Source organism: Myotis myotis, unplaced genomic scaffold, assembly GCF_014108235.1.
Source record: "Myotis myotis isolate mMyoMyo1 unplaced genomic scaffold, mMyoMyo1.p scaffold_m19_p_18, whole genome shotgun sequence".
In the NCBI taxonomy this organism is placed as follows: domain Eukaryota; kingdom Metazoa; phylum Chordata; class Mammalia; order Chiroptera; family Vespertilionidae; genus Myotis; species Myotis myotis.
Genome location: NW_023416322.1, coordinates 11,399,620 through 11,426,619, shown reverse-complemented (window position 1 = coordinate 11,426,619; position 27,000 = coordinate 11,399,620). Strand labels below are relative to the sequence as shown.

At 51.1% G+C, this 27,000-nt stretch overlaps 1 protein-coding gene across 9 annotated transcripts in view; it reads left to right on the top strand.

Annotated features, from left to right (window-relative positions):
* The window catches only part of PLXNA2 (plexin A2), a 212,936-nt gene that overhangs the window by 93,942 nt on the left and 91,994 nt on the right, over positions 1 to 27,000 (top strand). For 8 of the 9 annotated variants that reach the window (XR_004973183.1, XR_004973184.1, XR_004973185.1 and 5 more), the window contains exon 4: positions 1,278 to 1,412. The exons of the other annotated variant lie outside the window; for it this stretch is intronic. Coding sequence is in view for 5 of the 8 variants with exons in the window: in XM_036342297.1 (XP_036198190.1) it covers positions 1,278 to 1,412 (135 nt within the window). In the remaining 3 variants the exon portion in view is untranslated. The remainder of the gene's footprint in view (positions 1 to 1,277; positions 1,413 to 27,000) is intronic. 9 annotated transcript variants of the gene reach the window in all.

Sequence of the window (27,000 nt, the reverse complement as noted above, 5' to 3'; positions counted from 1 at the left end):
TTTGGAGCTCGACGTGTCAGCATTTTGAAAAACCCTAACTTAACTCTGGTGCCGTGTCACATATAGAAATTTTTTGATATTTGCAACCATAGTAAAACAAAGACTTATATTTCTGATATTTATTTTATATATTTCAATGCCATTTAACAAAGAAAAATCAAACAAACAAAAAAATGAGTTCGCGTGTCACCTCTGACACGCGTGTCATAGGTTCACCATCATTGACCTAGGGACATCTCCCCACCGAGTCTCAGTATTGTATCCATATGCTGCTTAGACTAGATTCGTGCTTCTCAAACCCTCAGATCAGCAGCATCACATCACCTGGGAATTTATTAGAAATGAAAATTCTCAGGCCTTATTCCCACCGAATCAGAAACTCTGGGCATGGGCCCAGCCAAGCATTTACCAACCCTCTCCCCTGGTGATTCTTAGGCTTTGAGAACCACGGGGCTACATCAGTGATTCTGGACTCTGGCTGCTCGTTAGATTCACCTGGGAAGCTTTGAAATGCAAAAAGGATGCCCAGGCCCCAACCACAGAGATCCTGATGAATGGACCCAGCCCTGACATCCATGTTTTCTAAAACTCTCCAGATGATGTTTATGTGCAGCCAGGACTGAGAAGCACTGGACGAGATGACGTCCAAGTCCTTTCTGACTTATGACCCTGGGATGGGCTCTGAGAGCCAGAGCTGGGATTCCTGGCTCACCAGATCTCACCGAGTGGATCTGCAGACATTCAGGGGCTGTTTGGGAGCAGACAGACCTTCCTAAGATCCAAATATCTTGCACCTCTTGGCCAGCTTTTTGGTGGTTTGTGTGTTGTCCCACTATTCTCCCTTACGTGCCTGAGACAGAAACCCTGTGCAGATGTTGACTCTCTCGCCCCAAACTCAAATGAGTGTACACAAGCACACACTCACTTGCACATACACTCATCATCCTGTGCTATAAATGTCTGTAGACACACACAAGAATGACCACATTGGAATATTCAAAATCACACTTAAGGGCTTATGAGACGCACACAAATAAAGCCACCAATAGAAATCCCAGACTCTGCACACTCAGAGCATGTGGGAAAGGATGCGTCTTAGTGGAACTGGTCTATTTGTGCTAAGGGGCACCTCTGTCTTCCCTGCAGCCTCGCCTGGGTCAGGGGAGCAATTGATGGTGGGGTGGGGTGATTATCTTCTGTAAAACTACTGAGGCTGAGGCCCACCCACAGGAGACTGCTGAGTGCAGATGTTGAGGATGCCCTTGTTTCTTGTGCAGATTCGAGCTGATGGTCCCCCCCATGGCGGGGTTCAGTATGAGATGGTGTCTGTGCTCAAAGACGGGAGCCCCATCCTCCGGGACATGGCCTTCTCCACCGATCAGCGCTACCTGTACGTCATGTCAGAGAGACAGGTAAGTGCTGGCGCCTACTCCTACTTTCTGAAGCCCAGAGGAGCTGATAACCTGTGACCTTTATGCAGAAGCTGTTGCATCGAACAAGGGAGACCTCTGGGCTTGCTACTCAGGGGCCTGGGAGAGGCAGAGTCCAGGGAGGCTCCTGCAGAGAGCCAGAGAGAAGCATCGGGGGCCAGCCACTTCCCGCAGGCTTCTCTCTAGGCCACAGCCCCTGTCGCAGAGCGTGATGAACAGCCCCGCAGGAACGGGCCAGACTGCGCGGAGCAGCTTGGTGTGATTAGGAGGTAGATTTACTGCTCCCGGGCCCACAGTCTGCTGCTTGAGGGAGCCAGAGAGGTGTAAATAATCCGGGCCTCCGGGGCTGGGCCCAATCCTGAGAGAGACAGACCCAAGAGAGGGCCTCCCCCCAGGAGATAAAAATCTTGGCCTGCGCCTTAGATGAGGCAGGGTAGAAATTGGCCAGCACTGAGGAGCTGAAGCTCTGCTTGAGAAATAGAATTCTACCCTCTGCTGGGCAACCGCTGACCAGGTTCCCCACCCTCGGGGCTAGAGCATTATTTCCCAGGATTGTATCTGCTCTGAATATGTGTGAGCAGCGAGAAGGCAAATGTAAGGAGAGCCATGGTGAAGGGCAAGATGGGGGATTCTCCAAATCAATGGAGATGCAGAAAGCAAAGTCCTTAGGAAAGGCTGGTTTTATCCATTCATTCAATAAGTGGGTCAGCAGTTGTTCAGCAGCATTGGTGGTCTTGACGTTGACCTGAACACGGTAAGCAAGACAAAGGCCAAAGATGGAGAAAAAGGACTGTGATTCTGTCTTGGTGCTGAGGACAATGACTTAGGCGAGACAAGGATGCTGGGCTAGAAGTCCAGCAAACTTTCACAAGGTGCCTTCTAGCTTATGTGTCATTCTCAAAGTACTCTGCCAGGATTCCAGGTGTCCTTGATCAGTGTCACCCAAAGTTCTCTTTCCCTCCTTTCTCTCTGAATGTGAGAATTCTGACTCCGGGGATGATGGATGAGTGGAGGGAAGAAGGAAGAGGCGAATGGGCACATGACAGCATGAGGTGGAGCAGTGATGCAGCTCTAACTTGAAAATTACTTCTGGAGAATAGACGGCACAAATCATATGCTAATGACATGCAAATTACATCCAGATCCTCTCGAACCCACCTGTCTTCTTACCTCCTTTCATGTGGCCCCTGCAGTTGAGGCATAAACAGGTCCAGATGGGGACCTGGTGGAGCTGGAGGAGGCTCTGCCTGACCTTCAGTGGGAAAGACAGTCTTGGAAGTAAACACTGACCTATCGTTCCAATAAGACAGTTGGTGAGCCCTGAAAAACCATTACTTGAAATATATTTATTGGGAACAATGTACAGGGAAAATATCAAAAGGAACGGGGCTCAGTCGCTACCCTGAAGTTGCTTACAGTCTAACGAGGGAGAGACACATACCCAGAAATCTATAACATCAGGTTTAAATCTATAAATACTCTGCGTTTTCTTCCAATTTTTTTTCTTATAAACCAAGGGTTATTTCTTTTTAAAAAATGGTAGCTGCTCACTATACAAATTTCAACAATACATATGGAAAACAAGATAACAACCAGTCCCCAAACCCACTACCCAACATGTAACACCTTGTTAACATTTGGTGAACATCATTCCAGACACTTTCTACAAGAAAACGGACAGATAGAGGGCGGGATGGATAGATGGCAGTCTGCATGGGTGGGTGAAAGGATGTTCCGAGGGATCAAATAGACCCCCATTATACATGATATTTGCAAAAGGCATTATGTATGGCTGAGGACCAGTGGGTAACCCTGGGTAAAAGCACTTTCTTGGGTAAAAGCTCTGAGCCCACTGAAGTGGAAAAACAGAAACAGCACATAGAAGTGACCAGTGAGACCTTAGTCAAAGCATCCATTTTTCGGGTGCATATCTGTTTCTCAAATAGGATGCTTTCTGAAATTGCATTTGAAATGTGGCCAAAGACACCTAGGCCAGGGATGGAGGCTGATGAGAGGCCGTTAGAGAATATAAGGGCCTCTTGAGGCCGTCTCTTGCGTCACCTTTGAGAGCATCAGTTCTGGCTAAACCAAGTGTCGATGTCACTTATTTCTAAGTGTCCTACCCTTCTGCCTCAGCTGCATCAGACAGAGGGGCTCAGTAGTAGCCAGTCACGCTGAACAGATATAGGAATAGTTTGGATTGAACGCCATGGGGCTGTCTCTAGTAGGTGACATATACCAGGTGGAGCTATGAGCAGCAGGCAGAGTCTAAGGGGGATTTGTGGTGGAGATCTGAGGCCTGTTGCCCGGGGAGCTGTAAAGCATGTAAAAATAGGTAGCCAGGTGATTTCACCAGGGGCTGGGGCCAGGGATGAGGGCCAAGAACAGCTCAGGAAGCCCATCTGTCTGAGTCTGAGCAGCTATGAGCACAGAGTGTTCACAGACAGACAGCTCGGATCTCCTAAAGGAAACGCTTTAATGTATGTCAACAGAACAACCAATGAAAATGCGGTCAGATGACTTGGGTTCTAGCCCAGCGTTCGCTATAACCGGAAGTATGGCCCTCACACAGCTCCAGTTACCTCCCTTGTAAAATAAAGGAGTGGCATCAGATAATAGGGTTGTCTCTGAAGTCCAAAGCTCCAATTTGGATCCAATCTCAACATTTTCTAGCTGGGCGGCCTTTTATAAGTCAATTCGCCTCAATGTGTCTTGGGTCAACATGAGGCTCAGTGGAGACCACAGATGGGAATCTGGTTTCCAGTGCCTCAAGCACCACACAAATAGTCGATGTGAAGATTTTATATGGCCCCTTCCAGCTCTCAGGCTTTCTGATTCCATGACTCAGGAGGGTGGTTACAATGAGTGTGATTAGAAGGAAGTGAAGTGGCAGGTGGCACACCCAGGAGGCCCCAGGCTGATCAGGAGGCCTATGTTCTAGTCCAGGTCCCATTTCTAACAAGTTGGGTGGCCTGGCCCCTTAACTTTGCAGAGAGACTCCGTTTCCTCACCTATAAAGATGGAGAGAATCAATCCTAGTCTCCAGTCTCTCTCAGATCGTAAAGGGGCTTATCTAAGGTCTTGGCACCGGGACTCTTCTCTCCAGAAGACAACACCAAAGCACAGTAGGCGGGCTTCAAAGTTCACGAGGCCGTGTGTATTCATACGGACTTCTTCCCTGAAGGGGGAACGCTGCAGAGAGGGAGCAATGCTGGTGGTTGTGGATAAGTGTGTCTCTATTTTGAGGCAGTGACTTAAGGCTTTGGAGCTCTCTGGAAGACCTGAAACCTTACAAGACATCATGGGAATGGGCCTTCGCGTCACCTCACTTTATGATAAATCTCCAGGCAGCCTACTCTCACCCCTGTCTTCGCCTTGTCCCCCCAGCTCTGCTCTCTCTGTTCCCCTCCCCAGCCGCAAACATGGCACCCTATTGTATTCAGGACACCATGTGAGAGTAGAATGAAGTCTCAAGTCTTAAGGTCCACCTATAGAGGCTTTCATTTTCCCACAGAGCTAAAAAAATTCAATATAACTCATTCATTCTCTCTCTCTCTCTCTCTCTCTCTCTCTCTATCTCTCTCTCTCTCTCTCTCTGTATGTGTTGATTAAATGTAATTAAAAAATGGAATAGGACTAATCAGAAGTGTTGGGTCATTAGTGCCACTGCCTAACAAGTTGAGTTAATATGCTGTTAATATGTCTGAAGCCAGCCAGACCCAGGGGAGTTTGGGGGAACCTATTCCCCAATCCTGTTATTTGCCCAGGCTCTCCACTGGTAACATGCCTGGCTCTTCCCTAGAAAGTCCACCCAGTTTCCTCAACAGTGAGTAGACAGATGTTGTGGGAGGGAATACAAGTCACTCCCATATCTTCAGAGTCTAATGGAAGTCAGACAGCAAGTCCGGGGAAAATCAGGCTGCGAGCCAAGTGGAAAACCAAGCGACGAGATGAAAAGAAACTCGATAGCCCCAGTTTCCACCCAACTTCTCAGGCTGGCCACTCCTAGAAAGGGAACCTAACTCTACTCTGGGTGGATAGAAAAAGAGTATGGGGATGGAAGCAATTATTCTATTTTATACTTTAATTAGTTTGAATTAGCAGAGGGAATAGAGGCATAAAATGATCCAGCGAAGGGTGAAATGGAAAAAGGGAGTCGCAGTGGAGAATGGCTGTATGCAGGCTGGAAAGGGCCTTGGGAACAGCAGAAAGGCTGGCGACGGGTGGGGGGCGGGGGGGCGCTGGGAGGGGAGGGCATGGGATGCTGCCATCTATTTCAGGGCTTGGAGAGGCAGCATAACCCAGTGGTTAAGAGCTGGAGCACGGGAGTCAGACTGCTCTTCACTCAACCTATGGCCACTTACTAGGCGTGTGGCTTTGAGAAAGTTATTTTACTGCTTTAAATCTCAGTCTCTTCATCTGTATAATGGGCCTATGAATGGCAACTATTGTGAGGATTGAAAGAATATACATAAATAATCTACCCTGTGCCTGACACATCATCAGTGCTTTCAAACAGCGGTAGTGATTATTATCATTGCTGTTGTTATTAGTAGTAGAAGTTCTCTGGGACCGCTGAGAGGGCTAGAGAGGGCTAGAAGCAGTTCCCAGTCTCATCAAACATCTCTAACCTGCCATGCCTGCAGGCCCCTCTCTAGGGATGCCTCAGAAGCCCCTGGCCTGGCCGAATGACAGCATCAGGCTGAGTTGCTCATAATCTCCTATTTATTTGAAAAATTCAGGAATGTGCCCAGCAGACTAAACAGTCCTGCTCCCCTTGATACAGGCAGAGGCAGCCCCAGGCCCGTGTGTGAGGCCCAGCGGCCAGGGTTGCAGCATCTGTGGAGAGAAGGGAGGGGTCCCGAGCCCTGGTCACCCCCACCGCCAGGGCCCGGTCTGGCTGCCTGTGTGGATACTTGGCCAGAAAGGGGCTGCCCGTGGGCTTTTCATTCTGGACTCTTCAGGAAGTAAACCAAGTCTCAAGCTCGTTGCAAAAGATGGCCAGCCTTTCTCCAGGCCGTGGACACTCTGACCCCAGTTCTGCCCGCCCTGATAGCTGTGTGGTTGGCACACCGTTCTGGGCATTTATTGCTACATAACCAAACACTTTCAGAATTTAGGGGCAAAACAACCCGTTGTTAAACACCAACTGTGTAAGCCAGGAATTCAGACAAGGTGCACCCAAAAGAGTTTTTTTTTCCTTCTCTACAGCTTGAATGGCATGGGGGGACTAGAAGGACTAGGGACTAGAATCCTCTGGAAGCTCCTCTTCTCCGAGGCTGGGATCAGCTGGGACTGGCGGCCAGCGTGCCTTGGACAACGCTTGCCGTGCGTCTTGGACTTCCTCACAGCCTGGTGGCCTCAGGATCGTCAGCCTTCCAGAGCAGCTGACGGCTGACGGCAGCTCAGGGTTGCCAGAGTAAAGAGACACTTTCTTGCCTTCTTTGTGGCCTAGCCGTAGAAATCCCACGGTTCCCTTTTCCCCCTGCCTCACCTCGCTCCAGCAGCCACCCAGGTGATTCTGATGCGTGTGGCCCGTGAGCACGCTTTGAGCAACGAGGCTCGGGGAAGAGAAATCCGTGGGTTCCTGTCTCCCGGGGTCACGGAGCCGCAGAGCGTGAGAGCTGCCGTGGCGGTGTGGCACCCGCCCACTCAGAAGGTGGTCCTCCTTGGTGGTCCGCCTGGCACGCAGGGCAATGGATGGTAGGAAACTTACCCGCACGGATCACGGGAGACTGACTTTTTAACCACAACGCTTTGAGTCATTTAAGAGAGTAGCGGCACGGAGAACTGACTCGGTGCTATTAGAAACAAAAATTTTTTGCAAAGATGGGAAGCCCTCCCCCCACTTGTCTGCAGGTCTCAAGTATAGCACAGTACCCGCCCCCCTCCCCCCCCCCCGCCCCCCTTGGGTGAAGATCCTGTGTAGGGCAGGGAACGACACACCAGTCCCCCATGTCATGCCTGCAGTCTCTAGCCGCCTTCATCAAGAGAACTAATTTGGGTTTCTTTGGTTTGGGGGAGGGCCTGACAACTATAAACCCGGACCTAGGGCCCAAAATAAGAAGCATTTTCGAAGCGCCGATGGTGATACAAGCCTCCTACCTGTGGCCAACGCTACTGAACTGCCAAACCAGAAAGGCTTGTAAAGACTCCGGGAAGGGAGAGGGAAAACCACACGGAGCCGTGCGTCCAGATGTCCCCTGACCATTTATTTTGACATCTCAGACGATTATTTTGATTGTGCACATTTGTTTAGTCCAGGCGATAAGGCTTCCCAGGGCGCAGGCCGAGCGTGCCAAGGTGTATTTTTACAAGGCCCTGGAAGTCTGGTAACAGGAGCCCTGCCTGCTGCCTGGGCCGGGAGGCCTGGCTGAGCCGCGGGGAGGAGGGAATGTGAGGAGGCAGGGGCTGCAGTGGAGCCCCAGGGACTTTGGGGGAGCATTACAGAGTTTGCGGATTAGGAAAGTGAGGATAAGCGAATTTCTGCTGCACTTTTGTTTTCAAATGTGTCACTTTCAATCCAAGCCTTTGATGCACATGTGTTTCTGGTTAAGGACGGGCCCCCAGCGTGGGCCAGGAGCCCGTCCACATCTCAGTGCCTTTCCCAGAGAAACTGGGGGATCCTACCTCCTGGGGAGGAGGCCCAGGGAGCAGTGACCACCTCAAGCCTGTGTTTCCATTTTCTCTCCGTCTTTCCCCCTATTTCAGAGACGCCGGCATGGAGCTGATTCCTTGGCGATTAATATTCTCATTGGAGCATTTTTGAAAAATACTTTCACACCAGGGAGAGGAGAGGCAAACCCACCCTATGAATCAGATGCTTGGCTTGTTGTATTAAAGAGAGAAAACTCCAGCTTCTTATTTTAAAATGCTTTGGTTTGGAAAGAAGTGATTGAATACAATGCCCAGCTAAAAAAACTGGCGCCAAAAAACTCATTTCTCTAAATGGGCAGGGCGGGCTGGAGACTCTAATCCTTGGCAAGGGATTTGATTTCTCTTTCTAGGCAGGTACTGCTGAATGCTTATACCCCACTGCCCAGGAGGAGGTGACCATGACCCTGAGAGGGGAAGTCGTGGTGCCTCAACACCGGAAGGGAACCCCAATCCCACACCTATTTATTTTATTATTTTTTTCCTCCACTTATTTTAAAGATAAGGAAACTGATGCCCAGAGAAGAGAGGCACTTGCCAAGGCCATCCTCTTAATTACAGAAGAGCCAGAATTAATCCTGATTAACCTGGTCCAGCCCAGCATTCTTTTCCCAACTTGACAACAGCTTCGCTCTGAGAGAAAACTGGTTGTGCTAAAAGACTTTCAATTAAGAAAATTAAAACAACCTGGGCCCTAGAGTCCCTGAAGGTGTTCCCAAGGGTCAAATTAAAATAGAAAAATTTGCATACATTTGCATACAGACTTATTCATTCAATAGACCTTTAAGTGTCTACCATGTATAATGCATAGAGCTGTCCACCTGACAAGTCATTTGCATATGCAGATGTAGGTAGGGCAGTCTTTCTAAGTAATATTCCAGCCAACATCTTATAAACAGGGCTGCCCTGAAGATAGGTACTGTCTTGATTTCTTTCTGTTTTCTTTCAATGCAAAACCACACTGGTAAGTGTGCTTCTGTGTAGAGATAAATAAAATAGAATCCCTGCTCTCAGAGAGGTCACATTCAGGTGGGAAGATTAGTGTATAAATGAATTACAATATAGCCCAGCTAGTGTGGCTCAGTGGTTGAACGTTGACTTATGAACCAAGAGGTTGCCGGTTTGATTCCCAGTCAGGGCACATGCCCAGGTTGCAGGCTAGATCCCCAGTAGCGGGCGTGCAGGAGGCAGCTGATCGGGGATGTTTCTCATCATTGTTTCTATTTCTCTATACCTCTCCTTTCCTTTCTCTTAAAAAAAAATTCAATGAAAATAAAAGCATATATAATCTAAAGTCAGCACTGCTAGAGCAAAGGCGCACCATTCACTCAATAATTGAAGTAACTCATACCAGCCAGCAACAGGCCTCTCCTGGTCCCTCCTGGGAGTAACAGAGGACTCACCTTCTCTCTGACACAGCAACCCAGAACAGTAGAGCCTCAGAGATTTTCTCTTGAAAAGTAGCCCTTTATCCTTGAAGACAGGAGGCCTAAGTGGGAAGTGACTCTTAAGAAGGGCGGGTCTACCTACCTAGATTGTGAAGAGGCAGGTAGTGGCTGACGAGGGGTGGTTTTCTGACCCTGTGAAAAGCACTGGGCTCTGGACTCTGCCTGTCTGCCTAAGTTCAAGTCCTGACTCTACTACTCATTGATGGGTGTCCTTGAGCAAGTTGCTTGACCTCTCTGTGCTCTGGTTTCCTCATTAGCAAAATGGGCATAATTATGAGATCGGCTTGAGGATTAAGTTAATTGAATGAATACATAAAAAGCACTTTGAAAGGTACCTGGCACATAGTGCCTGCTTAATAAACGTCCGTAGTGGTAATTATATTTTTGTGTATGGCTGTGCCCCATGCACAATCACTGGGCCAAGCCCTGCAGACCATGCTCTGCCTACAGCCACACCTAAAAAAGGAACCTATCCACCCTGCCTTACCTTTCAGCTCTGCCTGAAGATGTGTTGCGATCAGCTAGCTAACCTGTAGGTCAGGTCTTTTCTTATTTTAGTTTACAGACATGACCTCAGTGAATGTAACAATCCCGTGAGATAAGTAGTATCTCCTGGTCTTTTTTACAGATAAGAACAGTGACATTCAATCTGCCTAATTTGCCCAGGGCCACAGCACTCCTCAAAAAAAAAGAAATAAAAAAGGCCTGGGACTCCACCCCACACATCAGAGCCAAACTCACCTTTAGCTTCCTAAGATGACGCCCCCTGGCGGCTGTGCGGGTGCACCGGGCTCCAAGTTTAAGAGAAGGGCCTCAGAGGTGGCGTTCGAGGCTCCAGGAGACCAGCACAGACTCACAACTCCCACTGGACACCCCCACGGAGACTGGCGCAGTGCACTGTTTTGTTTTAAAATCCAGTAAAGGATAGTGAGCACTGCCCGGGCCTTACATGAGCAGTCACAGGTGCCGTCTCTGGTGATCACAGTGGAGGGAGCGAGAGTGGTGCGTGAAGCCACTGCCGCTGTTGATCCTATGCAGCGGGCCAGGCACCTCAGAAGCATTATCTCAGCTCCTCACAACAACCTTGAAACACAGGTACTGTCACCCTCATGTGACACATGAGGAAGGCTCAGCAAGGTGAGGTGCCCTGAGCAGGCCATTCCTACAACCCTGTGGTGGCAAAGCTCCTGTCCCACCTGCCCTCCCCCACCGCCCAGGAGCCCCCTGCAGGGACCTGTGACTCCTCAGCACACTCTTTGCCCCCATCCACAGCTCGGCCTGTCTGGCGAAGGGACCCCGTTGCAAGGAGAGGAGACACACATGAGAAGCATGGCACCCAGGCCCCGATTTGGCCCGGGTAGACTGGTATGGGATAGGAGGCTGGCCCCCACCAGGGCTCTTAGACTCTAGAAAGCTCTGTGTTTGCCCTCTGGAGTCTTACTTAGGCAGCCAAGGGCCAGGACCCCATGGTGACACCCCAGGACTCTGCAGCCTGTTCCTCGGCCCCAGAGCTTCCTTCGGGCTCCCTGGGTTGTGTTTCTGTCATTGATGGGTTTTATTTAGACCAGAGCAGTTAGTGCCACTTTGGATTTCCAATTAGGCGTCAATCAGACACCGAGAGTCTGATCCGTTGTGTTGTTTTGATCCACACAAAAGACGGCAGCATCAGAGGAGCCGTCACGAAAAGTTATTTCCATCCGCTGACGACTGGGACAGTCGCTGCGATGTGAGGACACAGCTTCAGAGGTGCCAAGAGAGGACGCACCAGGCATCGGGGCAGGGGGAGGGGACAAAGGGAAGTCAGCAAACCTGCGGAAAGAAGCATGCTGGGAAGTTCCGAGTACCACGTGGTCTCCCCCAGAGAGGGGGCCCTAGGAGGCCTGGCTTTAGGCAAGTGGGTGAGGCTCCTTCCTAAGGGGGCGGGGGTCCTAGGTGCCCAGAAGGGAGGGGAAAGGAGAAGGCCCAGGCCTGTGAGGGGGAAACTGATCATCAGTCACTTTCTCTAGAGCAGTCGTCAGCAAACTGCGGCTCGCGAGCCACAGGCGGCTCTTTGGCCCCTTCAGTGTGGCTCTTCCACAAAATACCACGTGCGGGCACACACGTACAGTGCGATTGAAACTTCGTGGCCCATGCGCAGAAGTCGGTATTTTGTGGAAGAGCCACACTGAAGGGGCCAAAGAGCCACATGTGGCTCGCCAGCCGCAGTTTGCCAACCACTGCTCTAGAGAAAGGCCTGTGAGCTCCTCAGCCAGGCTGTACTGGTTTCCAGACATCCTGGCGGGCGAGGGGGGCGGGGGGGAGATTTCCTCACTCCTGAGAATGCTGGCCAGCATCTCACATGCGCTGCCTGCTAGACGAGGTTTCTCTCTGAGGCTGGTCCTAGAGATGAAACTTAAAATCCCGCTTTGAGCCGCCAGGGAGTTGGTGGAGGAGGTGGAGCAATGGCAGAGGGAGATGGGAGAGGGACAGGGGAGTGGTCGATGAGGGTTCTGCCTTCCGTTAATCACCAGAGTTCCGCCAGTGCACCTGACTTAGGGCCTCCTGGAGCCTCAGTTTCCCCATCCACAAATGTTTTTGAATGCCCCTGCAGCCATGACACTTGGGACTTCCTTTCTAGCCCTGAGTGTGTTTCAGACAGTGGCTGTGCACAGCACTTGGCGGTGACCTGGGCCCCGTGCACATGTGCTTGTGAGAGCAGGGGTGTGTGGGATGAGTGAGGTGGGGTGAGCGCTCCTGTGTGTTCGGGGGTGTCTACACTAACAGGGCTGTTTCCTTCCACGGGACAGGGTCCTGGGGGAGAGCAGGGCTGTGCCCCGTCTCCTCAGGGCTTGCTGTGTTTTCAGGGCCTCCGCTTGGCTGTACTTTCCAGTGGGCCCTACGGTCCTTCTGTAACCGGCCCGCTCAGGGACCCAGCATCCCAACCACGGTCTCCCCTTCACCGTGTGCATGCTGCACAGTTAAATTCCCGAGCCCTTGCCACTCAGCACGGGGTAGCCTTCCTCAGTCTCCCTCCCAGTTACTCCCACTCCCCACCTCTGCAAACAGGTTGGAGTTGAAATCTGCACCAGGTGGAGGGAGAAGTGACTGTGTCTTTAGCAGTCGGTGGCTTAGCACACAGTCTGGGTTCAGCCTCTGTCCCTCAAGTAATGTCTAATGAGAAGGGGGACATGGGCAGAGAGGAGAGTCAGGCAGAAGGAAGACTGGAGAGAGAAAAATGGACAGGGCCTAGAACAATGCCTAGTTAACCACTAAGCCCCCAAGTAATTCATAAAGAACCTTGGAGGACCTATTGGGTGCACAGAGTTTGTCCTCACAAAATCACATTCCCCAGGGAAACAGCCGAGTCAGCAGGGAATCACAGTACGATATGCAGAACGCTGGGAATGCATGAGAAGGTGCCACCCAACAGAGCCTGAGTCAAGGAGGACTTCCTGGAGGAGGTGCTTTAGTTGAACTATGAAATAATTTAATTTCACCAAGTGGAATAAAAAGCAAAGGAGTATTTTCCCAGTGAAGGAAAGCACGGAGGCATAAAAGAGTTCAGCATATTCAGGGCCCATTCCCCAGAATTCATTATTGTTGGAGCTGAAGGCATCAACCCTCACGGAATTTTCATAGCACCCGGGCGAGCAGCCTTCAGGTAGACTCAAGCCCCCTACCCTCACCAAGATGGAAGGAGCCTCGGCTCAAAGAGCCGGTGCTTTAGCCCCGCAGCTCCTGCTGCTGCAGCAGAGAATTTGGGGAGGGGGGGTGAGGGGGGAACGAACTTGTATGCAGTTCCCAGTGCTGCTCCTTCCCGGGCAGCAGGCCCTCCCGCAGGGCCCGGACAGGCCATGGATCTGAGCAGCTCAGCCAAGATAAAAGATGCCAGGGATGGGCGACGCCCACCGCCACGGCCCTTTGTGATCAGGCCAATCCACTTCCCCTCCGGACAGCCCCTTCTCTGACTGTGTAAAAACCTCTGCCCATCTCAGGTTCATGGGAAGAGGAAAAGAGAGATACTGTACCACTTCACTCATCCATTCATTTGGTCATTCATTCAATCATTTCAACAGCATTTATTGGTGGCAGACGCCTTGCCTGTCTGGGCTGCTTCTGTCTCCCTCAGAAATAGTACAATGTTTGGCCCTTACAGGTGCTCAGTAAACACTTGTTGAAGATTAGGAAGATAGACAGGGGAAGAAGAGAGAACTACGAAACGGAGGCATTGAAGGGTAGTGCAGAGAGCTCATCTTTGGACGCAGTTCGGCCTGTATTCAAATGTTGGCTCTGCCCCTCTTTGACAGGACCTGGTGTATCCTCTGTAAGCCTCAGTTTTCACTTCTGTAAAGTGGGGATAACAATCATACCTGCCTTCTAGGATTGCAGAGAAGACGCAATAACTAATCCCAGGGACAGAGAAAGAGCCAAACCCCGCAACCAGCTTCAGCTAAGCCCTGTCCCTTCCCGCTGGCTCACTCCGTGAGCATCCCGTCCCGCTGCCACGGAGCCCCCACACTACCATGTTGCTCATTTTTCATCTTTAAGTCACCTGCCAGTTGCATCTATTTCTAGCCTCTGTCTTATGAGACAAGAATAAGGAAGGGAAACAGATAACTGCAGAGGCTCATTTGCCAATTGTCAGCTCCTGCCGTCAGCAGAGCTCTCTGCCTGCTGCTCCCTGGGTGCCTGAAAAATCATTGTGACCTTTTATTTACTGGTTGATCTAGTCAGCTCTTGGCTCGGGGTCTCTCTGCCTCCCCCTCCAGCCCACCCCCCACATCCCCACCCCCTCAGCAGCGCAGTGCTGATTCCCTGCCTCCCAGGCCACATCCCACTGCAGGATGGGCCAGCTAGGCTGCTCCCTCGAGCACCTGTGTCTTCACGATCATTTTCCTAAAAACCTGTGGCCACAGAGAGGAGGAGGGAGCAGAAGTATTGATCTTTCCTGCTCGGGGCTCCCACCAGGAGGATTTCTGCTGCTGATTCTCTTCTGCAGGCCTCCCCTTCCATCCTGTGTCGCTGGAGCACGAACTGAGATTTAGACCAGCAAGTGGCCTGCCCCCACCGTCCCGCAGGAAGTTGCAGCATTTCCCAGAAGAGCATGTGTTTCCCCCAGCCCCTCATCCCAGTTTGTTCTTGGAGCTTTACCTTGTGTCTCCTCTTTCTCATCCATTGGTCCTCAAGCTCTACCTCTCTCGCATCAACTCCTAGCTGGCTGGCCTGCCACTTTTCTCTCTTCTTTCTCCCTGGGCCCAGCCACGCAGTCACGTCCAGGCCCTCAGAGCCAGCTGGGCTGAGGTGTGCAGCCCCCGGGGATGTGGAGGTGGCCGTTGGGGGTAGACAAGGAGGTAGAGATGGTTGACAAGAAAATATACCACCGAGGTCCCAGGAGGCCGGGAATGAGCCAGGCTGACCCAACCTACCTGTGTCTTGATTGGCTGCAGGGGTTCATTGTGTAAACCTTGTGTGTATGTGTGTGTGTGTATGTGTGTGTGTTACAGCCAAATCGGCTTCTGGAAAAACTGATCCAAGATAGAACGTGGCTGCTTCCTCCATCGCCTTCAGGCCATCTGCCTTGGACTTCCCAAAGCCTTCTTTGCCCACCTCAGAGCTGGCCGGCCTTACAGCTCCCTCGAATTTGGGGGGAGGAATTTTAAAAGCCTCCTGTGAAAGTTCACCCCCCCCCCCCCCCCCGATTTTCCAAGCTCTTGTCTTGGCCCGCGCTGTCAGCATCAATTTTCTGCAGGGAGTGATTTAACCTTCATTTATTCATTAATTCTTTTTTCCCCTTAACTTCATTAGGGAAGATTTATAAAGGTGCGGAATGGGAAAGGTCACCTGTCCCCGGGCCCAGGACACAGTGTGCCTGCCTCTCTTCTCTGAGTTTCCTTCCAGGAGTGTTCTGGAGTTGGGGGTGGGGGTAGGGGGAAGGGAAGTAGCAGGTAGAGCGAAAGCGGAGCTCTGGCTCCCAGGTAGATCGGGCAGCCTCTGAACACACCCGCTCCCTGTCCCTGCCAGCTGTGGGGAGACCTGTGGCGTGGGGGAAGGGCAGGCTCTGTGTTAAGCACGTCTGGAATCCTGGCTTCGCCTCTCACTACGTTGACCTTCATCACATTATCGAATCTCACGGAGCCCTCAGTTTCCTCTTAGAAAAAGTGTCGATAATGGGGTAGACTTACTACTTGTTGCAGGGGTTAAACAAGGGGACGCATGTAGAGTACGGAGCCCAGGACTGGGCGCACCGCAAACATTCGAAACAGCTGCTTTCTAACAAGAGCTGGAGTTGTCCTGGCAGCGTCCTGGCAGGGATGGGCAGTGGTTAGCTCACTAGCCCCTGGAGACTGAGACCCAGGGAGTCTGCTTTCTCCAAGGAAAGGAAGCCCACAGTTCATGACCGATTCCACCTCCAGAACCACAGGAAAAGCCCCAGCTCATGGAGGGCCAGGAAGCGCCAAGCCACTGCTCGGTGTCAAGGTTGCTTCCCCAGGCCCAGCAGGTTCCAGCGGGGAACTGGGCAAGGCTGGCATCCTGCTCTCTGCGGTGGGCTGGCCGCACTCACGGCCTCAGGCCCACCCAGCAGTTACCCATGATCATGGGCTCTGCCCGCGTCTCTGAGGCCTGCTGGGCCCGGCCGTTAGCCATCCCCTCTCAGGGAGCCGTCTCTCTCATTAACAACCTCCCTAGGACAGGGAACAGATCGCAGGCTGAGGAGCCATACAGATATTTTGAACCTGTGGAAAGACAAGGGTATCAGCTTGCTGCCACTTTCATGTGTCCTTGCTTCTTCTGCCCCCCACAGTACGCAAAACCATCCATATGCACCCCAATCAGAATGAATCCTACTCTCTGAGCCTCTTTAACTTACGGTCAAAACCACCTATCTGGTGACTATCTATTTGGTGTCTCCCCCATTAGGCTCAAAGCTCCTGGGGACCAGATGCCGGCTAGAGTCCCCGTCCCCTCCCAGCGCTGAGTGTGTGGCCAGAATGCAGCGTTTGAGAAAATAATTTTAATAGGAAAGCAGGCAGGCAGGCCTATTCTCTGTGCCAAGCTGAGAATATTGGGTTTGGATATGATCACAGAGGATTACAAGAATTAATTTTATTTTACCTAACATTCTTAGCGTCCCTGCCTCTAGAATTCAGCATGCAAATGTATGCTCATAGTGCAGATTGGAGCATGCCAGATTAATGGAGAAAATTCTAGTCCCCTCACTTTTCCCCGAATCCTCCCTCCCTCACCTGAGATCACCTATTTATTTGCCAAGGATGCAGTAAGGAGTAAATTGCAATTCAGGAAGGAACTCTAGGGCTGAGAGGCTGTGCCCAGTGTCTCCTTTATGCTGGATGGAAGGAGGGAGACGCTGAGCATTGGGGAGCAGCCCTCTGGGGAGCGTGGGTGCTCTGGCAGCAGCCACAGGAGGCCACACGGCTACTCTGGTCCCGGTGCAGTCCTCCCTGGGATGCAGGCGACTGCACGTGTGTGATATTAGTTTGTACTGTCCTCATGTGTGCAGATTTAATGAGAGTCTTTGGGCATTGTTAATAAGCAATGCTTGACCTTTTAAAGAGTGGCAGCACTGTATCGTTTTATTTCAGGAAAGAGGGCCCGATACAGCATGCCATTTGGTATAGTGACTGTTCCATTTTCAAATAAATTTAGCTCTAGAGATAAACTTGATTCTAGGACTCTCACAGTATTCACCAAGGTCACCAGAGATGCTGGTTACTGAGTAGTTCAGACAGGAAGTGACCAGCAGTGACCCCTGACCTTCACGGTCACTCCTCATTATCTGAGTTCTTCCCTGGGTCTCTAGCTATGGCTGCTACCGCTGCCACCACGCCTGGCATCAAAGGACAGTGCAGCTTGTCGCACTGTGTTGGCCTGACTGCGGACAAGTTCCTCTCCTTGTAATTCAAGCTAAATCCATATTAGAATTTATAGGAGAGAAAGACCGCACGTAACCCTCTTTAGTCGGGTTTGCCTAAAGCGTAAGTGTTAGTGGTATGTCTGGTTCTATTTTGCATGGGAGTTCAATTTCTTTACCCGTGGCCCTAGACTAACATCTAGTGGCCATGGGGTAATGATGGTGATTATCAATACAGAGCGTGAAGCTGCACACACGATTTAATCTTTAAGTATTTTCTGTCTCTGGGGTCCACTGGCTGGAACATATACCCTGTTATTCCTGAAACTCTTGGAATTGCTGCCCTAAGGGACACATCTCACATCAGTTAGAAAGCAAAGATGATTGACATTTCCTGAGTCCAATGAATAGCTTAGTCCTTTTCAGTCCTGATGATAAGCCCCTCCCACTTCAGGGACCGCCTTTGGCCCAGGGGTGTTCTTTCCTGCTTCCTAATGCTGGAGTCTTGCAACGTTTAAAATTACTTTAAACATAAACAATGACAGATAACCATTAGAGGAGAGTCATTCTTTTCCATTGTAAAAACAGAGTTGGGAATTGCCACTTTTTAGAGGTAAGAGAGAGACATATGGACAGAATACCAAGAGATTCCCATTTGTCTTTTGACATGAAATCTCAATCATAAATCCGCAGATTAGAGACTCTTACTCTGGGAGCCTGTTTGGTTTTCTGTCTTCAGAAGAGGCATATGGAGGGTGCGGGGAGCACACACTCGGAAAACACATCCTTTCGCTGCGCTTCGGTCTCCCAGGGGTAAACAGGAAGGCTCCGAGGCCTGACCCGACGCTGATCACTTAGTGCCTAGCCCGGTTCGGTTAGACTTCTTAGGGGGCACACTTGGATGGATTCCATTATTTATGACACATGCTGGTGTGTGGGTATAATAAGCTCTGGGCCTTCACTGTCTTGACTTGGAATTAAGAAACTGGGGAAGTTACTAATATATATGCTATAACATGATGAACATAGAAAGTATAATACTAAGTGGAAGAGCAGGCCACGGAAGACCACATGTTGTATGATCCCATTTGCATGAAATGTCCAGAAGAGGCAAGTCCATACTTGATGGGTGGTTGTCTAGGGCTGGAGCAGGTGGGGGGGAGGGGGGAGGGACTGCTAATGGATATGAGGTTTCTTTTTGGGGGTGATAGAAGTGTTCTAAAATCGATTGTGGTAATGGTCACACCATTTGTGAATACACCGAAAACCGTTGAATTGTACACTTTGAGTGGGGGATTTTATGATATGTGAATTATATCTCCATAAAGCTATTATTTTAGAAACCTTGGGAAGGCTGGGCCATAATCGTTTGGCTACTCCATAACCTCCCCTTCCCCCAGGAACCACCACCCAGGAAGGCATGGGCACCCGCCACAGAGGATGCCCGTGTGTGGCAGCCAAGGGGTCTGCCGTCCTCATTGTCTCCGCCTTTCCCTTCTTCTGCCCTTCTCTTGCCTTAGTCTCCTGCTCTTGCCTATTTCCTCTACCTCCCTTTTCCTTTTCCCTCCTCTCCCTAATGGTCCCACCAGTCAGTGGGCCTTCCTTGACCTCAGGAAGCTGAAAGGAGAGGGAACGAGTGAAAATTAATCCTAACTGTGATAGTAAATTATTCGCATGACAAATTATTATTAGAGCAGTGCAGGACTTAATTTACTCTCCACGGCATCACTGTTTAGGGAATAATTATCCACATTTTATAGATGAAGAAACTGAGACTCAAACAAGCAGCCTGACTTGCCCAGGTTGATCGGGGCACAAGCAGAATCCAATCCCAGTCTGCCTGGCCTCAGAGACTATTCTTCAAAGCACGACAAGGCCTTAAATACGAGGCTGAGCTTGGTTATTTATTGATGAATTATAATAGAAGTCATTTGACGGGGTTCAAAGCTGCAGTATCTAGCATCTCATCGGTTGGCCTGATATTTATGGCCATTTATGGGTGATATCTGTGTGCCTCTTCCATTCATTATGGCTTTCATTAAGACTCTAATCCTGTTTAGAAGTCTGTTTGTCATTTTTTACTCCTCCGCTTAATCTTTGCGCAGCCCTAATCCTTCTTCCCTACCAGCCACAGGGAGACAGCTCCCGATGGCGTCCAGGCTCGGCTGGGAGGGGGGCCTGTGTGTCATGAGTGTGTGTGACATGAATATGTGTGTGGGATATCGGTGTGAGTGTGAAAGGCACGTGTGAAGTGTGTGTTGTGTCAGGGTGTTGGTGTGACATGTGAGTGTGCGGTATGAATGTGTGTTTGTGTTCATGAGTGTGTTTGTACAAGAGCAGGCGTCTGTGGAGTGATGGTGAGCGTGTGTGTCAGGGGGCTGTCATTCATCGAGTCGTTGTTCGGAGGCACAAGGATTCTTGAGTGGAGGCCTAATCATTTGTTTCCAAAGCAAAGGGACTGGTTCCCACCGCACCTGCCAGGCTCTCCCCTAAGTCGACTTCATCCCTCACGTACAGACATGGAGCCTCTGCTTAGCGTTCCCAGTGATGGAACTCGCCTCCATCCAGAGTTATTGGTTTATAAAAAACGAGAGGCCTGGTGCACAAAATTTGTGCACTGGAAGGGGGCTCCCTCAGCCTGGCCTGCACCCTCTCGCAATCCAGGAGCCCTTGCAAGATGTCCGACTGATGGCTTAGGGGAGCAGGCCTAAGCCGTCAGTCGGACATCTTTAGTGCTGCCGCGGAGGCAGGAGAGGCTCCGGCCACTGCCACTGCCACTGCCACTGAGCTTGCCAGCCATAAACCCGACTTCTGGCTGAGCAGCGCTCCCCCTGTGGGAGAGCACTGACCACCAGGGAGCAGGTCCTGCATTGAGCATCTGCCCCCTGGTGGTCAGTGCGCATCATAGCGACTGGTCTTCTGCTGTTTGGTAATTTGCATATTAGCCTTTTATTATATAGGATGTTTTCCATTGGGCTAGTCTTCCTGGAGGCAGCCCTGGAGTCCCTTTACTTTTTAGATTCTTAGTTACAATGTCTACTGACAAGGAAGACAGGAAATCTAAGTGGGGAAATCTAAATCTTTATTGTGTCCTTTCTTGTCCCCAGAGCACACCCCAAAGCCCATTCTCCCTGCTTTGGCTTATGACATTTTCCTGCCCGGACACTTCCCCCTGCCCCTCCTCAGCTCCCTCCTCCCTCTTAAGTCTTCCCTGCACCTCATCCACCCTTGACTCTCACCTTCTCTGTCCCCAGAGGGTTGTAAGAGTCACAGTCTTTAGCCCTTAAAATCTTCTGTCTGAGGGTGAGCTAGAATGCTGGTAGACCCACACTACACGTTCCAACTCCATTTCCTGGGAACTTTGGGCATCAGGGCCGCCACATGCAATGGTTCAGGCTGTGTGCTGCTCAGAGGAGTCTGGCTCCGGCCAAGTGGGGCTGAAACCAAGTCCTCACTCATCTTACCAACCCTTACCTAGAGGGGGTGCCCTTTGCAAATTGCACAAAAATATTGGTGAGAGTGGCCCAGAAAAGGAGCCCCAGAAGGTTCAAGCTTGTTGTCTGAAGGCCCCCAGTAGTAGCCAGAAGGGTGCTTAATGAGACACCGATGGTGCTGCCCACGGCCCTCCTGTGACTGTCCCTAAGGATCCTTCGCCCTCTGAGGAAGCCCACCGCCCTGTGATCAGTAGCTCGTCTGGCTCCAGCTTCATTTTCACTTCCCAGTATCTGCTTATAAGTGTTCCAAATCTTTTTTACATCTCTGTCATGTCCCTCTGACGAGCTGGCTGGTGCTCAGAGGAGAGAGAGCGTGTTTCCGGTTCCTTTGCTTCAGCCGCCCCTGTGACACTGTCCGGGGACTCTGCCCCTGCCCCTCAGCAGAGGCCAGATCAGTGTTGCTGAGACTGAGCCACCAGCTGGAGGGGCAGAGAAACCACAGATCTGTGCTCAGAGCCCTGCCCCTCCCCAAACACCAGCTCAACCAGGCCTCTTAGGGGACACAAACCCACCCAGCCTCTCTCCAGCTCTGGACCTAGTTACCTGCAAAATTTCCTAAGGATTCAAAAGTTCTGGAGCCCTCGCTGGTTTGGCTCAGTGGATAGAGCGTCGGCCTGTGGACTGAAGGGTCCTGGGTTTGATTCCTGTCAAGGGCACATGCCTGGGTTGCGAGCTCAATCCCCAGTTGGGGGCGTGCAGGAGGCAGCCGATCAATGATTCTCTCTCATCATTGATGTTTCTATCTCTCTCCCTCTCCCTTCCTCTCTGAGATCAACAAAAATATATTTAAAAAAAAAAGTTCTGGAAAAGTCAGCCCTTCCCAGTGTCTCTCTCTAGGGTGACACAAAGAGCCGGACAGGGAAATTAAGTGGCCCCAGCCCTTCACCAGATGAACCATTAGTCATCACGTAGTGACTGATGGATTGGGTTTCTGATGTGCAGTGGCTGGGCAGGGACTAACACTTTACCTCCCTGGATAGGTGTTTGGTTGGGTGAGAGGCAGGTGCGCGTGAAGGCGGGCCATGCCGGGAAAGGGCCTTTGGGTGGCTCTGTGACATCGTGGCTTGGTTGCGCCCCTGCCGAACAATGCATGAGGCAGGTCTAGCCTGCAGCAGCGGGAGAAATCTCTGCCTTTTGTTCCCAAGGACCGCCCAGCCGGGCCCCGGCTGACTCCCTCCACTTCGATCCCCCTGTCAGCATCCGTGCCCTGTGCCCCCTCCGCACGCTCTCACACTCCACAATGAGCCATTCAGGCAGTCACCAAATAGCAGTATACATGCTCCAGCCCCACGGGCCCGAGATGATAATGCATCACCCGTGGTGCGGATCCAGATTACGCTCAGGTGGTTAAAAGTCCAGGTCTAATTAGAGTTCCAGGGAATCGAGCCATTGTATTATTAATGATTCGCCGGCAATGTTCTGATTAAAACAGTAATTTTAATAAGCACAGCTCGATGCTAAGTGTTCACTGAGCATCTAATTACATCAGTTATAACTCCAAAATTATTTAAAATTCCCCCCCCTTTTTTTACACCAGACCCAAATATAATAGAGACTCAGACAACGTGGTGATTATTTGTCCTAATTAATTTCCTAAGCACCTGGTTAAAAAAAAGGAAAAATCTTTGTCTCTCTTCCAACTCCCCACGTACCCACTCCACCCCTTTCTATCTTCAGAGGCGTAGTGACATCGGGTACCTTCGAGGCCATCATTAAGGAGGCCACGACTAGAAAGCAGGGAGGAAGGTGAAGATGTGAGCAGTCCCTGCCACCAGCCCCCAGGCAGGGGAGGCTGCAAAGCCCGAACCCCCACTGAGCGCTCAGGCTGGGCCGGGCAGGCAGGGGCGCCACCGGACTCCGGGCCAGGAGCCAGTTCCTTCCAGCACCCTGCCCTCATGAGGCCAGCTTCGGTGGCATCGCCCAGGACTGTGCTTTTTGTCTTGGAAGACAGAGGCAACGAGTCCCCAGTGTGGCACTTCTCAACTTCTTTTGACCCCTGAGCTTCTCGGGTTGAAAAGAGACCTCAGCCCTCTTTGCTCCCGAGAGGGATCCCAGGATTTCAGGGAGAAGGGGCCAATGAGCCATCTGAGAGTTGACGACACGAGTTTGATAGTTTTAAGAATCATGTTATCAGTAAATTCTCATCCTGTCACCAGAGGTGACACCCATAATTCCCCGGGACTTGTCCAGTAAGCCTGATCTTGAACCGGGCAGTGTCGTGCCCTCACTGCCTGTGACCCTCACGACCGCGTCAGGAATGGCAGTCCATGGCGTTCTCAGGCCCAACCAGTGTGCTGGGAGATAGAATCAAAACACTGCTTTATGTTGTCCCTGACGCCCCCTTCCCCCAGGTCCCGGGCAGCCTGCGTAGCTCGGCCACTCACCGCTGGATAATGCAGGGTCCCTCGAATCCCAGATGCAGGCTCATCTCAGTTCAGAATCATCAAGTCCCGCTCCCGCCCCGAAGTGAAACTCTGGACTTGACTGAAGCTCAGACCTCCCCCCCACCAGCCCTCCTCGGGCAGCTGCACTCCCCACTTGCAGCCATGCGGGCTGGAGGCCTGTTTTCCCTCCTTTCCACCCTTCTCTTCCCCGACTAGATCTGTCCTTACTGTCCCCTTCCACTTGAACTGGGATTGTCACAGAGAGGCTCTCGCTCTCAGAGCTGGCTGATGGCGCTGGTTTTCGGGGCTGGGTCCCTCCTGGCCCTTGGACAGCCTCGGCTGCAGCTCCCACCAGATGGGCGATGCCTCCTGCTGTCCCACCACCCGCCCCTGAGCCCTGACGGTCCCTCCACACAGATGTTTCCAGCAGGGCCCCAGCCCCACCTCCAGGGGCCGGTTGGACAGGCCAGCTCTCCCGCCTGAAGCACTTCCCGGCCCTCTCCTGCCATGTCACAGGGGTGGGGAGCTCCGTGACTTCCCCATGTCCTGCCTTCACTCTGCCTCCTGGGAGCTCACCCACCTGCCCTCTGGATGTCCTGCTTTCTGGATTCTCCTGTCTACTCTGTCCCCACCAATCCAGTGTATGCCCCTCAAGCTTTCCGGGTGGCCCTACTGAAGGGTGGCTAGGCGACAGCATCCCAGGGCCTTCCCCCAAGCATCTCCCAAAATCCTCTCTCTTTATTTCTGGACCATTTTATTTCCGTGAGCTGGGTCAGGGGACCCAGGATGAAGAACAGAAGAAGGGTGAGCCTGGGTCCTGAGAATCAACTCTGAAAGTCGAGGGCCTGGCTGCCCACGCGCTTCTGCACGCAGCGTTTGTTGTATCTCGGCGCCTGGGAAGATGCTTGAACTTGGACATGCAATAGTATTTACCCATGTGGAGACTGAGGCTCGGAGAGCTGAAGTGGCTTCCCAGGGCAGATGAGTACAGGGCGAGGCCGAGCCAAGTTCTTCTGCCTTAACAGTCGTGTCCTTTCCCTGACACCGTGCGCCTCTGCTGGGGTGTAAACAGTGAGTCCATTAAAAAATAAAAGCCTCCACGTCACCTAATGGATCCCAGCAGAATGCCAGGGGCCTCAGCCACACCTAGCCAGCCTTCCCAGAGCTCAGTACATTTACTTAAGGAGCTTAAAATAAAACCTGGATCACTGGGCACGTGTGATTAGCTTCTCAGCGGGTGTTTATAGACCTATTTTGTGTAAGAAACTGGGGTGGGAACACACAGGGATAGCTCATCTGAAGAAATAAAGGGCCGAGTCCTCGCAGCCACCTGAAAAGAGGGAGAGTTTAAAAGTTCACTCGAGTCCTGCCACCTGGGCAGAGTCTGATTCTAAATTCAGAGGGAGGTCCCAGCGGCTGGGTGGAGAGGGCAGGGCCCCGGGATGGGCCCATGAGCAGGGAGAGAGGGGCGACAGTCTGAGGAGCAGGAATGTGAGAGCAAGTTAAGGAGGCAGGACTGTGTAGAGTCTGAGAGGAGGCCGGCCGGCCAGGGGTGGGGGCTGACGCTGACAGACAGAGCCTAGAGTGGAAATGTCAGTCTGGGTGGAAATGGGGAGCAGAGGTGGAAAAGCTGAAACATGAGGCTGTGGTGTTTGGACTCTAAACTTCATTCAGGAGGCAGTTTTTCTTGTTGTTTTGATTTTTTTTTTTTTGTATTGTTATTGTTTTAGCTGAAGCTGTCATTACAACACACTGCCTCTTGGAAGCCTTCCCAGATTTGCCCTTCTTCTTTGCTCTTAGAGCTAGCTAGCTGTCCCACATCTCAGTCAGAGTGCTGATATTTCATTACAGTTTGGAGGTTCGTCCATCTTCCTGGCAATATTCTAAGTACTTCAGGATCAGAGTCATGTCTGGTGATCTTTTGAACTTCCTACCTGTGCAGAATATATAGCAGGTGCTTCATACATATTTACTCTATTAATAACAGGGAACGGCTACATGTCAGGCCTTGGGCTAAGGGTTTTCTAACCTGGACCATCCCCACGCTAAGAGGCAATTTGGTGTAGGCCCATGATCGGCAAACTACGGCTCGCGAGCCACATGCAGCTCTTTGGCCCCTTGAGTGTGGCTCTTCCTAAGCCTTAGGAGTACCCTAATTACGTTAATAACAATGTACCTACCTATATAGTTTAAGTTTAAAAAATTTGGCTCTCAAAAGAAATTTCAATCGTACTGTTGATATTTGGCTCTGTTGACTAATGAGTTTGCCAACCACTGGTGTAGGCGTTCAGAGCGTGGGTTTCTGCAGGCAGTCTGCCTGGGTTCGAATCCCAACTCGACAACTTACTGGCTGTGCGACTTTAAGTGAATTCACTAAGACTCCCTGTGCCTCTGCTTCTTCCTCATCTGCAAATATTAGGTCTTATATAAGTATGTGCTATTATTATCACCCTGTCGCAAGTCAACAACTGAGGCTGAGAGCTGAATAACGGGCCCAGGGCCACACAGGTAATGAGCAAGGGGCTGGGATGTGGCCCCAGGCCGTCTGGCGCTAGGACCCCTGCCCTCACCCATTACGCCTTTGGGAAGGGAAATGAAGATGTGCAGAACACATCTGGTGAGGGTGCAGGCCTGCAGCTGGGAAGTCAGAGGGAGGCCGAAGGAATACAATGACGGGGACAGACATGGGACACATCATAAAAGAAATGCAAAACTTCTCCTTTCCCTTCTTCCTGTTCTGTGTCCGTGACCCTGGCCTGGCACGATCTTCCCTCAGATCATTCTCCTCATCAGCAGCCTGTTCTAATACATGTCCGATGACCGGGATTCTCCCTGCATGGCTCATGGGTGTTCTTTGCTGATGCCCTTCTCTCCTCAGAGAATGTCCTTCCTCCATTCCTGTCTATGAAAGTATCACCACACTTTCAAGGCTGCCACCAGTGATGACGCCGTCCTGCTTCCTTCAGCCAGAAGTGCTCACTCCCAGCTTAGAACCTCCTGTGACATCTTTCACTTTCTAGCTTTCCGACCAGAGAGTATGCTCTTTGGAGGGACTGTGAGAACGGGGCTAACTCGTATTTGTGCCACCACAGTGCAAGACCTGACACCGGGTCTGTTGAATAAATGAATCGATGAATGAAGGATGCATTCCTAAATGAACTAATGAATGAGTACATGAATGATAAAGAAGCAGATGAACAGATTGTAAGTACTGAGTGTATTTTAACCAGATGCAGGTCTACTCAGTTATAAATGACGTCTACCTGAATGTAGATCCATAAGGCCAGGCCAATTAACCCATATCGACTAGTTCCCAAGTACAGAGCACTGTGTCCCTGTCGTCATTGCTGCCTCAGTGGGATGGTCTTGTCTGTACAGGTTCCCGAAAGCAGCACAGTGTCACAGGATTCAGCAAAGCATGGTTCCCGCCTTCCACATCTCCACCTTGCCAGGGCTGCATGAATGAATGAATGAATGGCATGAATGAATACACGTGCTCTATTCAGGAGGGAAATTTAAATATACCTGCAGGAGACTTTTTTTGCCTTAGACATTTAACATGTACTCTTATCCTCCATATCTCTCTCTCTCTCTCTCTCTCTCTCTCTCTCTCTCTCTCTCTCTCTCACACACACACACACACACACACACACACAGAAAGATAGACACACACAGAGACATACACACACTCATCCACTTATCTACTAATTTGTCCCAGGAAGCTGTGAGTGACAAGAAAAG